General features: G+C 37.4%; 1 protein-coding gene across 6 annotated transcripts in view; it reads left to right on the forward strand.

Annotated features, from left to right (window-relative positions):
* The window catches only part of RBMS1 (RNA binding motif single stranded interacting protein 1), a 150208-nt gene that overhangs the window by 117219 nt on the left and 11628 nt on the right, over positions 1-21361 (forward strand). For 5 of the 6 annotated variants that reach the window (XM_087734029.1, XM_087734030.1, XM_087734034.1 and 2 more), the window contains exons 5-9: positions 5335-5492; positions 8778-8857; positions 17562-17677; positions 18539-18588; positions 18681-18774. In XM_087734029.1, coding sequence (XP_087590155.1) covers positions 5335-5492; positions 8778-8857; positions 17562-17677; positions 18539-18588; positions 18681-18774 — 498 coding nt within the window. The remainder of the gene's footprint in view (positions 1-5334; positions 5493-8777; positions 8858-17561; positions 17678-18538; positions 18589-18680; positions 18775-21361) is intronic. The other variant, XM_087734031.1, reaches the window with a different exon arrangement.

The raw sequence follows: 21361 nt of genomic DNA on the forward strand, positions 1-21361 counted from the left end.
GTATTGAAACTGTGGCTAAAACAGACATATTTCAGTGAGACACAGGCCAACTGTAAATTTGAAGTAGTTTCTATACGAAGGCAGACAAGCATTTAATCCCTTCCCTATCAGCCAGAGGATCTTCCATGCTGTGAGCAGTGCCTAGTCACATGTTCCTGAATGGCTATCTGTTCGCTCTGACCTTACACAGAGCAAGAGAAAACAGATGTCTTATCATTTTGCCAAGTTTCTTGCTTGCCATTTAGGAACGGTTCCACACGCACAGGGAGGTTTTTGTTAATTTCTTTCAGATGACGGTAGAGCGTTTTGCATTATGTAGGACTCCTGATCACCACTTTTCTACAGAAATGAGCATTAGCAGTTGATTATTCCTATTCCTTTTATGAGAAATACTGTTATCTTGTAGTCAGCTTATTAAGTTAGTACTGTTAAGTGCTTTTTAGGAATAAGAAGTGCATTAATCTGCAAGAGCACTGTTCTGCATCTTTGCGTTACAATGTTCTGCTAGAGAAGTTCTGGAGGCACGGCTAAAGGTGTTTGGTGAGAAAAGACCGACAGAAACTTGCTGACGTGAATTGCTAAAAATGACTTCCTAGTTTCCTTGATAATACGGATACTTACAGTAGCCCACAAATTCCCTGACATTGTCCATAATCTGCAAATACTGAGCACTTTTAGTGTCTTTCAGGACCTGCTGAGGGTTCTGTTAACTGAGGAGACCCTGCATGAGATATGAAGTCTCTCAGATTAAGCAGTTTTCCTAAATCGTGTAGAATTTAAAAAAACAAACAAACAAACAAGGTTCAGTGGTTTATATTTTAATGTTAGCTTGCCACCCTAAAGTAGGAAGCTTTCCACTGACTTTAGTAATTCGTTTTGATCATTCCCATTAAATGGTGCAAAGAATTTAAAGAGATTTAAGATTCCTAAGGCGAAAGCAGCTTATATGATTTCATGGATTTTAAGGACAGGAAAAAACCCTACCTTTGAAAGCACTTAGAATGATTACAGCGTATAGGCAAGGTTTGAGCTGAGTTGTTCTTTTTTGCTGAATTCCAGAATAAAAATTAGAAACTTAGATAGCACAGGAATTATTTTTCTCTTCCCAAACATAACTGTAATAACCATGTGAAGTAAACTATGGTGAGACGGGTTTTGGTAAGGAAGGAAGTCACAGAACTTAATGTATTAAACTGCTGTTTGCCAGAGAGACAGAGGGACGAGTTAAAAAGTTTCTCTCTCTCTCTCTCCTAACTTCCTGAATTTTCAACTGTTTAACCATTTTCCACGCCAGAGCCTTGTATAAAAGCAAACATCTGTTTGTATGGTGCCTTTTGTGTAAGACAGGATAAAGATGGATGGGGAGTCCTAGTTGTGGTTGCCATTTGGAAGTCAGCTTGGAAATCCAGCATGTTCTAAGGGGAAGGAAATGACTTGCTGCTTATGATCTCCTGAAACATACCCAGATAGCTGTTTTAAGGTTTAGTAGTCTTGTGGAGATGACAGAAGCTGCATGGTGACGTAAGTAATTAACAGGAAGAGAGGAGGTGTTTTTGCACATTAATAGGTATAATTTTTCTGCTGCCAAACTGTACAAAATTCTAAATACACTCGAGAAAGAGTTGAGTCTTGCTTTAGGTCTACCCCAACAGTATTATTTTAGTATTGTAAATGTGCTCTCTTGAGAACCAATGGCAGTCTTTTTTTTCCTGCAAAGCGAAGAAGTGGATTAAATTAATCTATCCTGACCTAGTTGGACTGGATGATCCTTATGGGTCCCTTCCAACTCGAGACATTCTGTGATTCTATGATTTTTCCTTACAGCTGAACTGCTGCTGCTCCCCAGGGCAGCTGTGGGTTTGCACCTGCAGTGCAGATACAACCTTGGTGCGCTGTGGAATGTGTTTGTTGGCATTTCAACTATTTTGTTCGGGGACAATTACAGATGGATGAAATTTCAACTTGTGTTCTGGGATTTCGTTGTGACGTCCTTATCTGTTGGCCACTTTTTTGCTCTTCCTCTCCCATGTCTGCCATCTTTATCAGTTTTAGCTATGGACATATGTAAAAGTATCTTCAAACTCCCCTTCTTCCCCTGTGGTCAGTATGTCCTGTCACAGGATCAAAAGCAGAAATAACTGAATCCCTGGGAGTATTCAGGCTGTAATCGAGTGACGTAGAGAAAGGGTCAGGGAAGCAGAAGTAAGTCCTTTCCAGTCACCCATTCAGCACGCACCTGACCAAAACCCAATCTAGTTACTAATAGAAAATACGCATTGTTTCATGGGCTGCAAGTCAAATTTTTCCATCACAAAATGTTTTCTGTTCAGAGAAAGCAATTTCCTTAGAACCGTTTCCTCAGATGCACTTTTTTTTTCCCCCTCCATTCCTAAGGGATTTGCAATGTGGGTTAGTGGTAAAGTCACTAATACTCTTTCACAGTTGAGCATTCCCTTCTCTAACAACGTTGTTACATGATTTTATGGCATGACATTTTCTCTGCTAGGTGGGTAGGTACAAGAATTGAGCTTCCCAGTGTGTATGGGGGAAGATCTTCATGTTTTACAGTGAATTGCAGTAGGTCTTCGTGTCCCTTTTGGCAAGGAAAGCTCATGACCTCTCATCTTGAATACACTGCCTGTATAATGCAAAAGTGTGGTAGCTCCCTAGGCTGGAATAGGAGCCCAAGAGAAGGGGAATGTAATCTCCCCAGTTACCCAAATAAAACGGATTGCTCTGACATTCTGCAGTTGACTGAATTTCTTTCTCTATTAGGTGTTTCTGAATGTAAGCATTTCTTTTTTGCATGTAAATTACATTTTTATTAGTGTGAACAAAATGGGGCCTTTTTTTATCTTTCCAAATGTTAGGCTTTTTAATGAGAACATTTTTATAATATAATTCAGGCTTTCTGTAACTATGGAATAAAAACATTGGCAAATCAGATGAAAATATGCAAAGGGTCTGATTTTCCAGCTTGTATACTGTTTTAGGTTATTTAGGGAAGTTCTAGGATATTTGTGTGCAATATATTTTACAGCTTATAATAAAAAGTAAAAAATCCAAAATTTTTCCTTTTAAATACTGTTCGGAGTTTCAGAAAATTATGCTATAGCTGCAAGTGCAATTTTGTGATGCTCATGGCTAAAACCTCCTATAAAGCTTTTGCTAATAGTGTTCATTAAAGAAGGAAGTAAGCCTACATATCTCAAGGTGCAAAACAAAATTGGCTAGTACAATCTAAGTAACAAACTCATTCCAAAAACGTGAAAGCTATCTTCATCTCACATTCCTGCCTGAGGAAATTTGAACTGTATGTCAAAGATGTAACTACTGTAACGTACGTTGTTCCCTCATGGTTGAATGCTGCCCAGCAATGAATATTAATGTCAGCTCTGGCCTCTCAGTGAATCCATTTACTTGTCTTCTCTTTCTGCTGATTTTTCTAATATGAAAGAGAAGTCAGATATTCTAAGATAATTTAAATCACAAACTTCTATGTGTACTGTACAGATTCAGTGTTATTTTGGGAGGGGAGATATTCCCGCTAGGTAACACAAGGAAAAACATAGATGGTAGTCCAACGCCGTTTGTAATGGACTGTAAAGGGACTGACTAGGGTAACACTTGGGCACTTGGAAAAGTTTGTGTTTTGTAAGGTATGTGGGATTTCAGCGTGGCTAGGAATTACAATTCTATCAGTGGCATAGCGTGCAGATCAGGAGGATGTAATTGGAACATATTTTCCTTTTAGAGGTCCTTTGATGCTGAAGTTTCTCAAAAATCTTTACAGAAAACTTGAAAGCCCTTTCTAAATGAATGTGAGACTTGGGGTGAAAACACAGATAGTAAAGGTCTGTAAGCATAGAATTTGCTTCTCAGTTTTTAAGTTTCATTAGTTTTTGGAACATGAGAATTCATTTCTATGCTTAAAAGGCACGACCTGCCGCCCCAGCCACCAATCCCTTTCTTTTTTTGTCCTAGGAAAAACCAACCCCAACTGAGAGGTGATATCCAGAATAGTAAATTGTTAAATTATGCAATATGCTACCAAAGGTACTGAGATGTTATTAGTATAAGGGCGTCTTAAGGACAAATTGATGTCTAATCTGCATAAGAAAGTATCACCACCCATACAAGTATAATCACTTTAATAAATGCTTTAATTCCAGTAGGAAAGTGTTGTGGTTTTGTTTTTTGTTTTCTGGTTTGATTTAAACTTCCCTGTAAGTCAGTTAGCCCTCTTGTATGGAATGAAAATATGCTGAGGACTATGCCAAGAAAATTGTGTTTGTTTTCAGATCATATCATTCCTAACGCCAGAAAAGTTCTACTGAATATAATGCATCCTGCAGAAACTTAGATCTGTACAGGGAGCCACAATGACGACATTGAGGTTTTGCACAACTGTGAGGGCCAAGTCATACAGAACTGTGTAGATTAAGAATGTATTTCATTACGGAGCATGGCCAGCAATTAGCAGTATGAGAGGGATGCAAGAGATTCTCCCTAACCACAGCTGGAGAATCTGTAGACAAACACTGGAAATTATCAATTTCAACAAAAAATGTTTCTTTGATTGGGACGGAATTTCATGGTACATACATAGATCACACAAAGTAGATAGCCTAAGGTCAGGGGTGGCAAAGACATGACTACATTTGTCTCCTCCCTAATTGCTCATCTCCTGGTTGCCCTCCTCTGTCATTTTGTCCATTTCTAGAGAAAGTTTTTGGAAGACTTTCGTATTGTCTGCATGCATAATGCAAAAGTTTGATGGAAACTCAAAAACGTTCATGTGTGGGAGAAGACGACAGTGGCCCACTCGCTTCTGTGTGTATCAGCCTATTCTTGTAATATTTTGGCAATGTACATACTCCTAAATGCATTGTCTCCTTTTTTCCCCACATTATCTTCAAATTGTCATTCCAATCTTTCTCTTTTTAATTTACAGCTGGCTTTTTTTAGCTCTTTCCACCAGTCTTGTGTTTCCTTGTCTGTTAATTTCTTTTCTTTATCTTGTTTTTGCCTTTTTTTTTCTTTCGGGAAAATCTGAAACATGAAGTTGTAATATGGACTATAAACTGGTCAATTATTCACCTTTATCTCCACTTAAAAATGTCGTTGTCAGCAGTAACAGGAGGAGGGGAGCTTTTCTCAGGAATGCTGTATACAGTACAGAAGGTGGAGGTCACTAATACTAGGGAAGAGAAGCCTTTAGAAAGGGCCTGAGAAGTAAAAATCTGTACCAGTAGTTATATGTAATTGTTGTTATATTTTATATTCTAAATGTCTTTCCAGTGGCAACAACAATTGTTTTTCATTCTCTTTCAGCAACAAGAACAAGATCCGACTAACTTATACATTTCCAATTTGCCGCTCTCAATGGATGAGCAGGAGCTTGAGAACATGCTTAAACCATTTGGGCAGGTTATCTCTACAAGGATACTGCGGGACTCGAGTGGGACAAGCCGTGGTGTTGGCTTTGCAAGGTACTTCAGTGGCGTTAGCCATGCTGGCAGCTCTTTTCCTTTTTTTTTAATTAAAAAGGCAGGAATAAGAGGAAAAGGCAGATATTATTGAAAATGATCAAGCTTTTAAAGAAAAGGGAGATCTAGATGGAGATACCAGCAGGGTTTCGTTAATTCTTCCTTTGGTAAAGCAAATATGACTGTGTATCATCTCACTTAGATGGCTAAGTCTGAATCTACTGCTCTTATTGGGCAACTATCTAGCATAAGAGTTCACTCTCCACCGCTTCCTCCTTTTCTCTGTACTTCTCCTTTCTCCTCCATCCCTGAACCAGTAAGCAAGAGTCACAGAAACTTCTGTGACATTTCTGGCTTTTGAGGCTTGAATTTGAGACAGGAGACCATAAGGAAGAACCCCTCTTTCTCCCTCCTCTTTTTTTTTTTTTTTCTTCTTTCTTTTTCTTCATTAGTTCCTCTGAGAAAATTGACTCATCACTGCCCTTTGAACATCAGCCCTTTGAATTTTCTGGCTCATTAACATGTTGTCATCTGGAAAAGAAAATATTTTTATTCACTTACAGTAAATCTCACCTTAAAATATTGGACAGCTTGGTCAAATACCTCTCCCAAATCAACAAGAACAAATATTTTCCATAAATTAGTAGATACCTCCCAAATATTTTGTCCGTGTGAATCTACTTTTTCTCTAGTTAATTCAGTTATTTGTTCTGGGGTCTCTTCATCAAAGCCTTTTCTGTGCCTTTCTAATATTTTTCTCTTTCGCATTAAGTCCTGCTTTAAACCTAGATGGCAATCAAAATTTGGAGGTTTTAGATTGGAGATTTCTATTATCAAAAATAGGAGCATGCTTTGAGGAAAAAATTGGGATTCTCAAAATATGTTGTAAAATAAATCTCTGTCAACAGTCAAATTCCACTAATTCAGATGTTCAGCCAATATTACAGTAGCTCTGTATATGAATAAATAGCAGAATCTAAAATTGGTGCACAGAAAAGAACTGAACAAATTATATCTCCTGATGAAGCCAAAATTTTTAGGGATTGGTTTCCCTGTGAGTTGGCTATAGGTGGTTCACAGCACGGTGCTTTTTTTTTTTTTTTTTTTTTTTTTTAAACACATGCACACACACACACACCCCCCGCCCCGTTTATTTGCTTGGCAGACTGTCCAGTTTCAAGAAGATACAACAAAAGAACAAAATCAGAAACAATGGGATGATACTCCTTTATTTAAGAGTGCAAAACCAGCAACTTTCATTTCTACCAAAATTTCTTCCTGTCCCCTTTAAATAAATCAATAAGTATTTGTAATATGGTCGGTGTAAATCTAACTGGGCATTTTAATTTCATTCATACATTTGCATGTTTTTCATATAAGCATATGCATAAGTATTTGAGTGTGAACTGCATACAGGTATACACAGAATCTGTGTATGTACTTCTGGATGACGTACAAAGCAATATATATCCAAAAGTTATATTTACTAATTTTGAAAAATACTGGTACTTGCTTAAATGCAGCTTTCACTTTTTGGTACTATGAAGGGCAGAATCCAGTAACACCCAAGCTAAAGTTCAGCAGGCATTATGAATTTATTCAGTCTTTTCTCCCTAAACTTGCTTACCTACTCTACCTTGAGTGGTACTTTAGGAATGCTTTTATTCTAATATAGCTAGAAGAGTTTTAGAATTGTATGTAAAAGTCCAAGAGACTTGTGTGTATCCCAAACCTTGCTTGTATTGAAGACATTAAAAGAGATTAGTTTTAAAGTATTTTCTCAATAGGTTCTGTATTATACATTATATGTTTTATGTGGATATATAAAAGTGAAGTTATTTTTATATACTTATTTTTTTATTCACATATATTATACATAATTTATAGAATAAGCTGATGCTGTCATATCTAATCAGAATTTTTCCCCTTCTGCAAGGTAGGTATTGGAACATTTTTGGATAAATACTAGTTAAAGTTAAAATTGTCCAAGAAACATGTAGACATTAAATAAAGATTTTAATTTCTTGCCTTTGGGAACATTTTATTAGGTTAATAAGGGGTGATATATTTTATCAAGTCCAGACTTGAGTCTGAAACTAAATTATATTGTTTTTCATGTGAGACAAAAAAATTTAGATTTCTTTGATGCAGATCCAACAATCCGGAACTTCTGAAAATGTTCTAGAAGGTATTTTTGAAACCATGAAGAAAACTTCTTGTTCAGTCTGGCATTTTGACGATTTTGCTTGTTGTCTATGACTATATTTCGTCAGCCTGTGCAGAAAGGCTATCAGAATTAAAAAGGTGCCAAGATGCAGTAATTTTTAGTGCTGCTTCTTTGCTGCTGAGGCCATTGGCCTAATTTGTGGATCTGAATTACAGAACTTAATGAACAAATAAAACCAAAATCTCTGTTCAACATTATCCAAATATCATCTTGCAGACAGCTGCAAAATATATTCTTCTTTTAAAATAAATTTTGTTATACTTGCATGTCTCAGTCATCCATTGCAGCTTAGTCCAAGCTGGCAGTTAGGACCGACATATCTACATTGCAATGTAAGGATGTAGCTGCAACCTATGGAGCCACTCCCAGACTAGCAGTAGCTTACCAGTAGTCCACCCAGTCTATTAAGTCTAGTTTTGACAACATAAGTGCACAAACCTGTTCAGGATGCTGGATAAATTCTCAGTAGCTGTCACAGCTATTCTCTTACTGGTTTCTGCTTTCAAGGTAACTTGGAGACAATTAAATAAGAGACAGGTACATCATTTAGTTGGGATGATACATGTAAGCTAAAAGCTGCAAAGGCAGTTTGGGTCATGCGGTCAGGCGTGTTTATATTTGAGTTTATTACTCTTAAACTGTACAGACACTTCAGAATCCTCTGTCAAAAGTGGCATTAACATTTGTTATATGTGCTGCGGACACTAAGGATTCAGTTACAAATGATTGTGGATCAATCTTTTTGCTTCCTTCAAGACAGCATAGGTACTTTGTACTATAGCTGTCCAAGTCATGTTCTGCCTAATTTCTAACTAAATAAGGGTATTGTATTTGCAGCTTGGCACTGACTTTGGCCTCAGAGTGCATAAAATGTTAACTGCGTTTAGTTTTACCTTTCGGAAGTTGTGTATTCTTAGAAAACATCCTTTCTATTGTGGCTTGCTTTCCAATGTGTGAGCAAAAGTGAAGCAAGAAAAAGCAAGACATATGCTTAAAAAAATCACAAACATGGGAATCTGGATGAGTGTTTAATTTATGTAAATTATTCTTTATTTTCTTAGAATGGAGTCAACAGAAAAATGTGAAGCAGTGATTGCTCATTTTAATGGAAAATTCATAAAGACACCAGCAGGAGTTTCTGGTATGTTGCATATATTTCTAACAAGATGTATGAATGGGTTACTGCTTACATAGTGGAAGCCTGTTACGCTGATTGTTGCATCTGGCTTCTCATTCAGAGGCAGGCTTATTAAAATTAAACTGTGTCTTGTTGGATGACTGTAATACTTGCTCACTTGGAACACAGTATATCACTTTTCTACTGTAAACCTTTTCTAGGAATCTAGTAGTGTTCTCTCTTAGCAGATAGACAAGCAGCTAAGATGCCTTAAGCCAGCTATGCGCAAATTTACATCCCACATAATCCCAGTTGAAGTCAGGAGGCAAGTATGTGTTGTATGTGTATCAGAACAGAATTTGGCTGATTGTCCGTGGACATTTTTTTTTGAGAGAGGCAAAAAATGGACTAATTTTGCCATCTGTTGGTGATTTTTTTCAAAGTAATTTTCAAAAAAAGATTTGATTAGGAAAAAAATAGATTCTGCAGCAGTGCCTTAATGCCAGGCACTTTACTGGGGAGCTGTGACTCTGAAGTCAAAGTAGGCTTTGAGGTTCTTCAGGAAGATGGAAGGAGGTCAATGAAGAATGCTACTTCTAGAAATATTGTGCAAAGCAAAATACAGAGAAGCTACGTAGCGTCATTTTGTTGTCACACCAAGTTCCTCATCAGTTTTCCTGCTTTGTCAGCACTGTTTCTAAGAGACAAAATGTATATTCCATAAACACTTAAAAATGAGGAAAGGAAATTCAGAGCAGCAGAGTAAAATAGAAAGGAAGACAATAAAGGAGGAAAGAATACATTCCTGACATTCCAGGCAGCTTTCTGTAACCATTTTACTGAGAATCCCAAGTGGGAATTTTTGCAAATTACATTGTTGGTGTGGTGGCTGAAGCCACCTTTATCCCGCTGGTGAACTCCGCAGGCAGACTCTGACACCGAGGAGGAGGAAAGCAGCTCTCGGCAGGCAGACAAGAATGTGGCTTGTTTAGTAAAACTACATACATGCCTCATCCCCGAAAGATTACTCCAGTTTGAGGCAGTCTGTGCTGCGGTAGGGATGGAAAGCTGCTTCAGAGCACAGGAAACCACTCCCTTCACCAACCCTAATCTAACGCAGGGTTTTGACTTCCCCAGCTTGGCTTTTGCAGACCCTTTGCATTGGGATTGATTGCCGAGATTATTTAGTTAAAACTTTGTTATACGTATGGGCTGTAACATTTACTTTTCTATTTCATGTATTTAGCAATCTGTGTTTTATGAGATGGAAAATCCCTTTAGGGGCAAGGAGATCATGGAATGATTTTCTCTGAATGCTGACTGTGCTCTGATCCACCCTCTCTGATTAGTTTTATAGTGCTGCTATGGCTTGGACATAATTAAGAGTAAAAAGTGTGGAGAAACCAGGAGTTCAAATTAACATAAAGGGGTTTCTATTCAATTAGAGCCAGTAAAAAAACTGCAACAGAACCTCCTATTAGTGCTTTTTAGTTTGCTCATTTTTATTTTCACTTGCATTATCCTGTTCTCAATGAACGAGCCGTCAAGCATGTCATTGCTAGTCATGCTCTGTCTCTGGTGGGCCATTGCTTGAAGCTTCAGTTGCACCCTTATATGATGAGCTTCAACCAGGTAGAAATAAAAAGTTGCTGCACGGAATTGTAAGAATGATTTCTGCGGTGTGGAGGAAAACACTTACCAGAAAAGTGTGATTAATTAGGGACAAGAAATTTGCACAGAACTGGTGATTGTCAGAAAGTGGAAACTAAAGAGGGGTCTCAAAATGTAATCCACCTCGCGGACTTCAACTTGCAATGCTTGCTTGGCAAAGTAGTTATCTAGTCTTTCCGTCTGAAATAGGTAAAGAAGCACACACCTCCAGAGACTGATGTATCTTTGCTGTCAGCTGTCTTTGTGGTTACAAAGAGTGTCTAGATGAATTGCTCAGAAATAGATAATCTAAATGTCTGAAAGTCAGTTAAGTGAGATGAGTTGCACTCTCCATCACACTGAAAAATGCGACAGATAAGTAGGTGCATAAGGGAGTCGTGAAAACCTTGTTTATTAAAGAGACTCAATTTTGTTGTATAGGGTACAGCCCCAACTCTAATATTCCATGCTGATGCTGTGGAGTTGTATTGTTCCTTGGAAAGGTTTTTATGGAGTTCAAGTTCTTCCTGGAGTTCCTCAACACATAGCAAGCACTTGTCCAATAATGCCATGTTGTTAGAGGATGCAGCTTATGCATAATAATATGCTGTAGTCTGCCAAAAAGTGGGGCAGAGTCATGGGGCAACTGTGGTCTTTGGCTACCTGCACAGAGAAAAGTGGACATAGTGGGAAAGCTCTTGGACAAATAAAGGTTGGGAAAATGTTTTGAAATAGATTAGCATCTTTCAGGGTTATAGAGGAGCAAGTTCAAATACATGCAAAATAGAATCGTAGAACTGGAACTATGTTTAAATTAAAACATTGTGTCCTAGAAACTTGGCTAAAATCAGCAAAGGGAGCTGGCTATAAAAACACTGTTATCAGGATGAGGAGGGTAGGAGAGACGGGCCTGTAATGAAATAGGTGTGGGAGGAAGAACATCTGTTCAACAAAAACATGCTTTCATAATGCAGCTTTGTTATTTTAACTAAGTATGGTTTAAAATGGAAGAATGGGTTAAACACAGTTATAGGAAGCATAGGTGAAACCTCCTCTGGAGCATGAGAAGACAGAACAGAAAAACCTTTATGAATCTGAGAGGGCCAAGGGTAGAACAGGACGGTCACAAAAGTGTTGACTGTAAAATTGAGTGAGTGACTGGGCACTGATGATACTGAGCAAGCTGAACCCAGATGTAACAAGCTATTCAGGCTTTATTACCCTGCTCCGTATTAGCTTAATGAAATATATTCAGTATTTAGTGTATCCTTGTTTGTCTTCAGTCAGGAAGAAGGAAGGTTAGCTCAGGGAGCAATTTCAAATGCACTGCAAGTTGGTATAATCCTAAAACTCCTAACAGTGGTGTATTAGTTTCACCATTTGTTCTAGTTGGGGTTTGTACTTCTGTTATGTAAGTTACTGTAATAGTTTGTTCTGTTTTATGGGCTATGACTTTCTGTCCGTTTCTCTCAGGACTTTGATTTTTGTATTATCATTCTATTCTCAACTGTATGTTTATTACATCGTTGCTATAATCTTGAAATAACTTTTGCATGTAGTTCTACTTTTCTCTTTAAAGAATTATTGTTTTCAGTGAATAATGTGATATTTAAAGCTTTCCTATTCTCCTGTGAAATGGGAGCCTCATGATGTGAATTGGTGGAAGCAGAGACTAGACTAGTATAAGGAGCCAGGACACAGAAGATGAGTAGTGAGGACAGAGCAGCATACTTAGCTTCCTTCCCCTAAAGATGATACTTAATGTTCGCTGTCTTTTTGTCTTGTGTTGGACCTGTAACAATTGTAGAAATCATCTGCTGGGCAAAATCATGAAAGGCATCTCCTCCCTATCACAACAGCATGTAGCTGCATGATGATACATGATAATAATTATATAAATAATTACATAAAGCACTTGTGCTGTAGAACACGTAAGGTATGTGTAAGTCTGAGTGTATTTGTCTCTTTTACATTTAAAATGAAAAATATAGAAGTTAAAAAGTTACAAAAGTTTTATGCCAGTTGTATAGGCTTTATGGAGTATTGAATACTTTTTTTTGCTGAAAAATAACTTAGGTGATTTTGGTTTAATGGGTGTAAGGTAGAGAGCATTTTTGCTGAGCAGCCCATACCATTTTCACTTCAGGAATGGTGGGTTATGGTGATGACCCAAAAATCATAGGTTATCCATGACCCACCCTCCTCTTCCCACTTATGGTAAAGATATTGGTCACTCAGATGCTGTTTTAGGGAGGAAATTGAACATAGGTGTGAGAGTCCTGCTCCTGCCTGTGCTCTTGACTGTAGACTAGGAGGAGGTCCACCAGGTGTGGTAGACACTAGTGTTTGAAATGATTCTGATCTTGGACAACTTTCTAGTGCAGAAGAGGAGTGAAAATGGGGCCTTGGAGTAGTTATCTTGTGGCAGTAATTTTCGAGGTTTTTCTATTTGCTTACCTTTACAAAGTGTCCAGCACTGCAGATCTCTATGCAGTGAATTTAAGCTATTTGACCATAAACTCACATTTCTTAGTTATCTTTCACAGATCCTTTAGAAATAATCCATGAACCACATTCTGAAAACCACTGCTAAAGGGTATCAAGAGGTCACAGTGCTGGTGTTACTCCTGATTGTCACACTGAAGGCAGAGGAACCAACATTTTACCCATTAGATCAAAGATTAGAAGCCTTTACTGCTCTAATTCTCATAGTTTGTAATTAATGCTTAGCTTTAAGAAGCAACATTGGAATAGAAAAGAAAAATACTGCTTAAAACCACTCAAAATATACTCCTATGACAAATTGTTAAACCCTGTGTAAATTGTTAAAGAAATGTAACCCTGAGCACTGCATTTAAATGAAGATTAGGATGGTGAAGAGTATGTATTTTGTTTCTCATTAAACATATAAAGCTACTGAGATCTTGGGTTGCACAACTTCTTTTTTAATTCCCACAGCTTTTGGCAGAAGTTTCTAGCTGTACAGGCTTGCTCTATCATTAAAGTGATGTTTTAATGTCAGAATTCATTAGTCCCATATGCTTCGTCACTAGAAAATAAGGAATGAAAGTCACTAAAAGATGCAGTTTAATTGAAAACTGATTAAAATAATAGTATTTTAAAACTACCTTGTCGTATATTTAAATATCTGAAAGCAGCATTTATTGAAAAGTTGATAAAATTAGCTATGTAAAGTCAAACGTGTAAACATGAAGTCCAACATAAGAACATCAATTTTGTTCTTGCATTTATAGTATCACCTGGTACTTATTTGGGTAGACACTGAACAAATGAAGACTGAATCCTAATGTACACATGTGCACAACATGTGTACGACAAGGAAGTATTTACTCTCTGGACTAATACTCCATTCACATCTTTCTTCTGTAAAAACATTAGCCCTAGAGGAGGGTGATTCAGGGCAGGAGGAGATGGTCAGCGCTTTTCACAGCCAGGTTTTAAAGCACTGACCTGCTGTTAAAGCCTGGGGAAGCTCATGGTTACAGAATGCCTCTGTGGCAGCAGCTCAACAGACATCTACAAACCATTGAGAGCGTCTGTTGGTTTCATTAAGTGTCAGTAGAATGGGCATTTTAAACATGGTGTCTTAGCTGCAGAAGCATAAATCCACTGTAAGTCGTAGCCTTTTACATCAGCGATCTCTTAGCTGTGAATGCAACTCTGAATATTTATACTATGCCTCTGTCTTGCACATACAGACAAGTTACTGAATGATTAATGATCCCCTTCATCACCGGGCCTGGACATTTCCCAACAATTAAACAATAAAAATGACTCTCCCTTCCTTCCTGGACCACAAAAAAGATTGCTTGACTGTTCTGTAGGCCTTGTTGGAGTTTTTTGTTTGTATATATGTCTATTATATACATGTTTGTATGTGCAAGAGAGAGAATATTTTACGTTTTGTGAAAAATAAATTTCAGATTTAATTTTGAAGAGAGTAAAGGCTATGTTCATTCTTGCGTGGGAGGGGGATCAATACATCATACTTGGCTCCTGTGAGGGTTTATCTCCTTCTCATGACCCTCCCTCTGATGACCATCAGTCATTGTGTTCTTGAAGCAATGAATGCAGTAGTACTCAGGCCACATGTATGGAAGAGCAGCCAAAAATTGCAGTTAGGTTTTCAATTGCAGCAGTCCCCACTATCAGCGTTCAGATCTTGAACTGGAATCGGGGAAGGCAAACGCCGTAGAGCCTTCTCATAGCAGTTGATGGTATTAAATGGACAGTCTGCTTTGTTTTTTTCAACATGAGTTGGAGCCTTCACAGCATTTGGCTTCATTTATGGACACAGTGAGGAGCAAGTGAAGCTGGAAGGTCAGAAAAACAAGGGTTCCCATGACCAGATCTGTGTTCAGTAAGATGGCGTACCAGCTTCTGGCAAATAACAAGTTAATCCCTTTTTCATTGCTGCAGGTTTTGGATATTATGTATGCAAAATCCAATAGATGTGGATAATTCTTCTTCCATTTTTTCTTCATCTTTAAATTTATCAGGAGAGTGTTTACAATGTACTACAGAAGATGTTTCATTATTTAAAATTTAGCAGTTATCTACTGACAAACCATATTTATTCTTAAAATACATTTTTATGAACATTTTATTCAAACAGTCGGACAGGTTTACTCTGGCTTTTTAAAAAAAACTATCTTTATCTTGAGACGATGGAAAATGTATGTACAAATAACGCTTTCAGAAAAGTTTTGTGCAATTCACTGTGGGGATTTTTAATGAAAGCATAATGCAGCTTTAAATAAAGTATTTGCTACCTGTGAGTGCTACAATAGAGAATCACAGATGTAGAGACCTGTAGGTATTTTCTGATGTCTTTATAAGCTGTTCTCATGCCAGTTTCTTTTGACTTCATCCAGAAATTTATAGTGTGTATTTTGGAAGTCACACATGCTTCCCACAATACTAGACAGTTTGAAATAATTTATAAGTACGCAGAGATACTCAACTTGGGGAAAAGCTTTTTTTCATTTAAGGCAGTTAAGTTCAGTGTTTGGATCTCAGTTCTCCCTTTCTGATGGATTCTTTTTTTTTTCCTTCCCCTCACTGTGTAAAATCAGAATCAGAATAATTTCAGACCAGACAATTTTACACATATTGAGTAACATCTTCTGAGATTAACTCCTCTTATTTCAACAGAATTGTATGTGGACTAAAATGATGCATGATATGACCAAGGTTATTGGGATCTAGCTTTTATAAAGTAACATCAAATTATCCATCAACGTATTGATATAGTACTTTTTTGCCCCAAATATGTCAAAACAGAAGTTTTTTCTCATGATAGAAGACCCCAAAGCAAAACTCAATTCTGGGAATGCCAAAAATCCCCTCAGAAATGCAAGATTTTGAAAACAATGTTCTCCAGTTTCTGTCTCCTACTTTAGGGTTTCTATTAATTTCCTTGTTTCCTCCACTGTCCATGAGTCTCCAATGCTTTTTCTGGTGTCGTTAGCTTAACCTTTCCCTGGTTTGTTTTATGATTATAGGATTTTAATTACCATTTTCTGTAAGATAATACATTTTAAATTAATTCAGTTGTCATGTTTAGTACTGAAGTCTGACTCTGATATTGAAGTTATTTGCTGAATACCATCATACAGGTAGGAGAGGTACAAGTCTGACGGATGTATAGTTAGTGTTGGAGATGAGACAGGGAACCACATACCACTTCTGTCTCCCAGTCTATCCATCTTTTATAGAGAAGGCTGTCAAAAAATGTATCATAATAGGAAGTGGATATTTTCCCAGTAGAACCAGAGCTGGTGTTTTAGGTACACCATCCAAAGCCAGGGGGTGACTTGGCCATTAGTGTTAGTTTTGTGCCAGTGGTTTGAAAGTCAGGATCTTTGCCAGGGTATAAGTCTGAGGTTTTCAATACCAATCATCTTTTGTCCATGCAGGCAGAGTGAAAAGCACATCGGCACTGGCCATGGTTATACTAATAGATTTTGTTGCATGATATAGATATGCTAAAATCTTTCTTGGGGTTGTTTTTTTGCGGGTGGCCCTCCCACCCCATCTGTTTACTCTGCATTTGGAAACTTGCATGATTTCAGATCCAGCCGTGTCTCATGCAGGTGTTTCCAAAGAGCGAACGACTGGAGGAGTGTCATGGTAAAGCTTAGACAGCTCATGTGTCAGGAATTATTGGCAGAGAAGTGTTCACATCCAAGTCATAACAGTGCTTCCACCCTGTGATTAGAGAGGGTGTGGTGGGATGTAGCAGAGCTGTGCTTCAGCCGTAGGTACTCAGAAACTTACAGTTTAGGCTAGTAATAGGGAAAGAATATTATGCAAACTTTTCTTTTTCATTGCTTGAATTTTGACATTAGAAACTCAAGTCATGGTCAGGGTTATGTTATTAAAAAAAAAAAACAAACAACAGTCTAGCGATACCATTTCATGACAGTATGCAAAGAACATGATAAAAGAAAAATCTTGAAGAATTTCTGGTTGCATTGTGTGCTCTTTGTAGAGCAGAGATAAAAAGGGAATGGCCAGTTGTGGCATTTTTTCAGTGCAAGGTGGCAGGAGATAAAGGTGCCCACTCCACCCTGCTGGTTAGAGTAAGTGTAGGTACTGTGCCAGCTCTTCTGGCTGTTCTGGATGAGCAGAGCAGTTGAAGTTTTGGGACATTACTGACACCTCCAGGGGGTGGGGGGAATATATTAAAGGCCTTTGGCCAGCTTTATTCTCCACCCTCCTTAGATGTACCTCCTAAGAGGCAAAGCTCAGAATTCAGATGGCAGTTCTCATTCATCCCCAGACCAACAGACACATACTCAGGATATACAGACCATGTTTCTTTCCAACAGGTTTTAGAGCAGTAGTTTAAAATGAAAGACATAAGGCATTCCAGATGCTCTGTTTGTGTGTGGCAGCTATCTTTGTGCTATGCAGAAGTCGTTGATGCTGTAGTATGAGTCCATGTTATTTAACTGTCATATTGGGAATACAGCTTAAAAACCATACCTCATTTGGAGCGCTGAACACCTGTGTATGAACGCTACTTCAACTACTATTCCTTCTTTCCTTTCAGTTCCTGCAGAACCTTTATTGTGCAAGTTTGCCGATGGAGGACAGAAAAAGAGACAGAATCAGAATAAATATATACAGAATGGAAGAGCATGGCACAGAGAAGGCGAGGTGAGACTTGTAAGTCCTCCCTTCAAGCTTTAGTGTGGGCGTACAATAATGAATACCTATGAAAATGATAGGCATTGAGACTTCTTGGCTTGGCTCTTTGGCATATTAAAAATGTGCAAGCAACTCTTACCTGACAGTTTGCAACTCTATAAAATACTTAACTGTATCTTTCTTAAGAGGAAAAAAGGCAAAATGTGAAACATTAAATCCTACCTCATTAAAGTGAACAATAAAATCTCCTTCAACTTGGTCATGAATATGCCTGAGAGATTTCTCATATTATAAAACTACCTGAAACATAACTTTATTTACAGGTAGTAAACAGTCCTTTGATTTATGCAGCACTGAAATGCACATCACTTTCATAAGATTGAAATAGTATGCCAATGCACTGCAGCATTAAATTTTTTTTAATCTTTAATGTTCAAGATAATAGTTTCATAGGCTTACTGTGGTTAGCAAGCCTAGACACTTCATTTACATGAGACAAGAAAATACAAATGTGTTCTGAAAAACAGCACTCCCCATTCATTCTTATACTTAATATATTGTAGGCAGCACCCCAACATAATCATCTTCATGCCCTGCCTCTCAAACACACACATGTTCTTTTAGCCAGGTATTTCTTAGATTGCATTTTGTTCCTCATGCTGGGAACTTGGAAACTTGTATTCATAGCCAATATTGCTGACTCTCTTCACTATATAATTACTTCTGTCAATTAACTTTTGCCTAACTTATAGTAATAAACTATTTCAATCCAAATTTTCAGTTAAAAATAATACAAGTAAAGAAAGAGTAAGAGAATAATTTACAATCAAAATGAATTTTGTCAACTCTTTCTTTCCACTTTTTTTTTTTTTTTTAAAGGCTGGAATGACACTCACGTATGATCCAACCACAGCTGCTTTACAAAATGGGTATGTTAAATAATGGCATACTAAGAAAAAAAAGTTTGCATTATGAAAGATGCACAGAACTGGCATTTAATAAATATTTCTACATTTTCTAGATTTTATCCGTCACCCTACAGTATTACAGCAAACAGAATGATCACTCAGACATCTATTACGCCATATATTGCTTCTCCGGTTTCCACATACCAGGTTTGTATTTAGAACTTAGTAGCTGAAATGGTTCATCAGAGATTATGTTTATTTATCAGTTGCTACATCTGGTTTTATGAATTCTCCAATAATGCTTCGTTTTAATGAAGTGGCCTCTTCATGCTGTACAGCATGAAATGAAGGCCTTAAAAACAAAAAGTATGTTTGTTTCAGGAAGCATAACAATTTAATGAGATATGTGGTGTCTTGCAAAACAAAGTCTCTAACTTGTGGTATCTGATGGCTAAGGTATTTGTAACCACTTCTGCGTTTCATGTATGATTTTTCATTTTTTCTCGGTCAAGTTCTTTTAATGTCAATAATATATCTTTAAAATAATTATTCTTTATTTAAAACCTTCTTGATTTAGTTAAATTCTATTTTAAAGATGTTTCTCCATGCTTTTTGAACTTTTCTCCAGGTTGTTTCAGTGCAAAAAAAAAAAAAAACAAACAACCCAACAATAATATGTTACGTAGCTGTACTAAAAAGAGTACAGAAACTTGCTTGACATTAGAGAAGGAAATTTGAAAAAGAGTTCAGAGTTCAAACTGCATTAGCATTCAAATTCTGTGTTTTCATATTAGGAGTAAAGTATTTAATAGTCTAGAACTGTGTTTCTGAACAAAAAGTTACTTTATTTTGAACAATAAATTAAAAACATCAATCACGCACATTTCTTGTTCTTGGAGCCCAGTCCAAAGCTTCCTAAAAAGGAATTTTGATAGGTGTCGTCTTGAGTCCCCACTAAGGGATATTGACAAGCAATTCAACATGCTGAGAAATGAGATGGAACAGTTTTTGTACTTTGATATAAATCTCTTAGAAATGCTCAATTTTAGGACATCATACATTTCAGTTTACAAACAACTTGCATTTAATGCAACTAGCATGACAGTCTCAGATGTGTGCTCTGTAATTACTACTTGAGACATGTCAATTATCCCAGTGCAAGCTAAATGATCAGCTATTTTGGCATTTTACTGTTTAACACATAGATGAAGTAAACATCAGTGATTCAGGTCATAAATAAGCAAGACCAATTAAATTTGGGAAATTCTTACCTCTGTATGTCAGGGGAAGGAGAAGAGGCTGTTTGCTTTTTAGTGAGAGAGACGTGCTGAGTTTTCTAGCTTACTGTGGGTGAAACTGAATGTAGGCGGCTATGTAGGAGGCATAAAGAAGGCTAACAGAGGCACTGTGGGCCATTTGGTCAGTATTGCCTTGCAGAAATTTCCATGTACCCTCTCATTCCAGGTGAGAAGAATGAGGAAGAACTGTCTAATATTAGTTTGGAGGTCTAACACCTCCTTGCATGAGCAAAGCGTTATGTAGGAGGTAAAACAGTGTACTCTGGCGTAAAGGGCAGCTGGATTAATTTTGTATTAATTTCTGAGGTGACTTATGCAATGCCACGCTTGCTCTTGGCAGACAGTGCTCGTACTGTATTTTTCAGTATATTGAATCATTCTGCTTTGTACAGCCATACCTCAAAAATTACAGCAAGTTCTTACCCAGAAAAATATTCCAGTAGAATTAGCTGCTCTTCTTTATTAAAATATAAATTTTTTATCAATATAAGACTCTCAGATATTCAGAATCCAAGTAAAAGTTGGCAGTTGGCATGGAAATATACTTCTTAGGAATATGGTATCATTTTTCTGGGCTTATTGAGATCGGCAGACTGCAATACTGTATGTTTCCAGAAATGTTGCTACCAGTACTTCAATATACATGGCATGGAGCTTAAATTATTGTGGATGGAGTTATTAACATCATTATGCTTAAAGTGCCACAGTAATAGGAATTGAAAATTAAGTTGAAGTATTCTGTACTGGGGAGGAGGGAGGTTCTTGGCCAGAAGAGTTTCACAATTTGAGTATTAGTCACGTCTTCATTACTGATCCCTTCTCACTGAAAACTGCAGCATTCCGTCATCTACACAACAGGACGTATCACAAGAGCATGATTTATTTATTTTTTCTTTGAGGAGTGGTATAACCTGTTCCTAGATTTATTCTTATTAAAGGTAAACAAATTTAATAAAGTTTTGGCTAGTGTTTGTTTCTGCAGCTCCTCTGTACCCAAATGACAGTACTAAGCCAGTTACTATCATCGTATGAGTAGATCAGCCAAAGCTTTAGTCAGGCTGTACCAGTATTTTTGCCATTAAGCTTTTGCCTGAGGAAAGGGAGGGTTCAAGTGTTTTCCATTTTTGAACTCCTGTTTGCTCTCTTTCTGATTGAAAAGGAAAAAAAAATTACTCTGATTTGAAAGTCAGTACCAAAAGGAGAGAAGAAACATTTCCCTCTTGCAGAAAATACCTCACCTGGATTTTTTCCAAGACTGCCTGTCTACCTGTCCTGTTCACAGGACTCTGGGAATGATGGTAGAGGTGTTTAAAGGGCTTTAAATGTCTGGCAACAGTGGTGAGTGAGTTCTGCATGTGCGGTGCAGGTCACCATCCTGCCTTATCCTACACACCTACAGGAGGTGGAGAGGAAACATTTCCATTACTTTTAATAGTTCTTGCAGCACACTTTTTCAAAGAGCTGTTGCAACCAGCTCTTTTTAACTAAGGTATAAT

The sequence above is a fragment of the Nipponia nippon genome, unplaced genomic scaffold (assembly GCF_047370975.1).
Source record: "Nipponia nippon isolate SJK-2023a ecotype South Korea unplaced genomic scaffold, ASM4737097v1 scaffold_5, whole genome shotgun sequence".
In the NCBI taxonomy this organism is placed as follows: Eukaryota; Metazoa; Chordata; class Aves; order Pelecaniformes; family Threskiornithidae; genus Nipponia; species Nipponia nippon.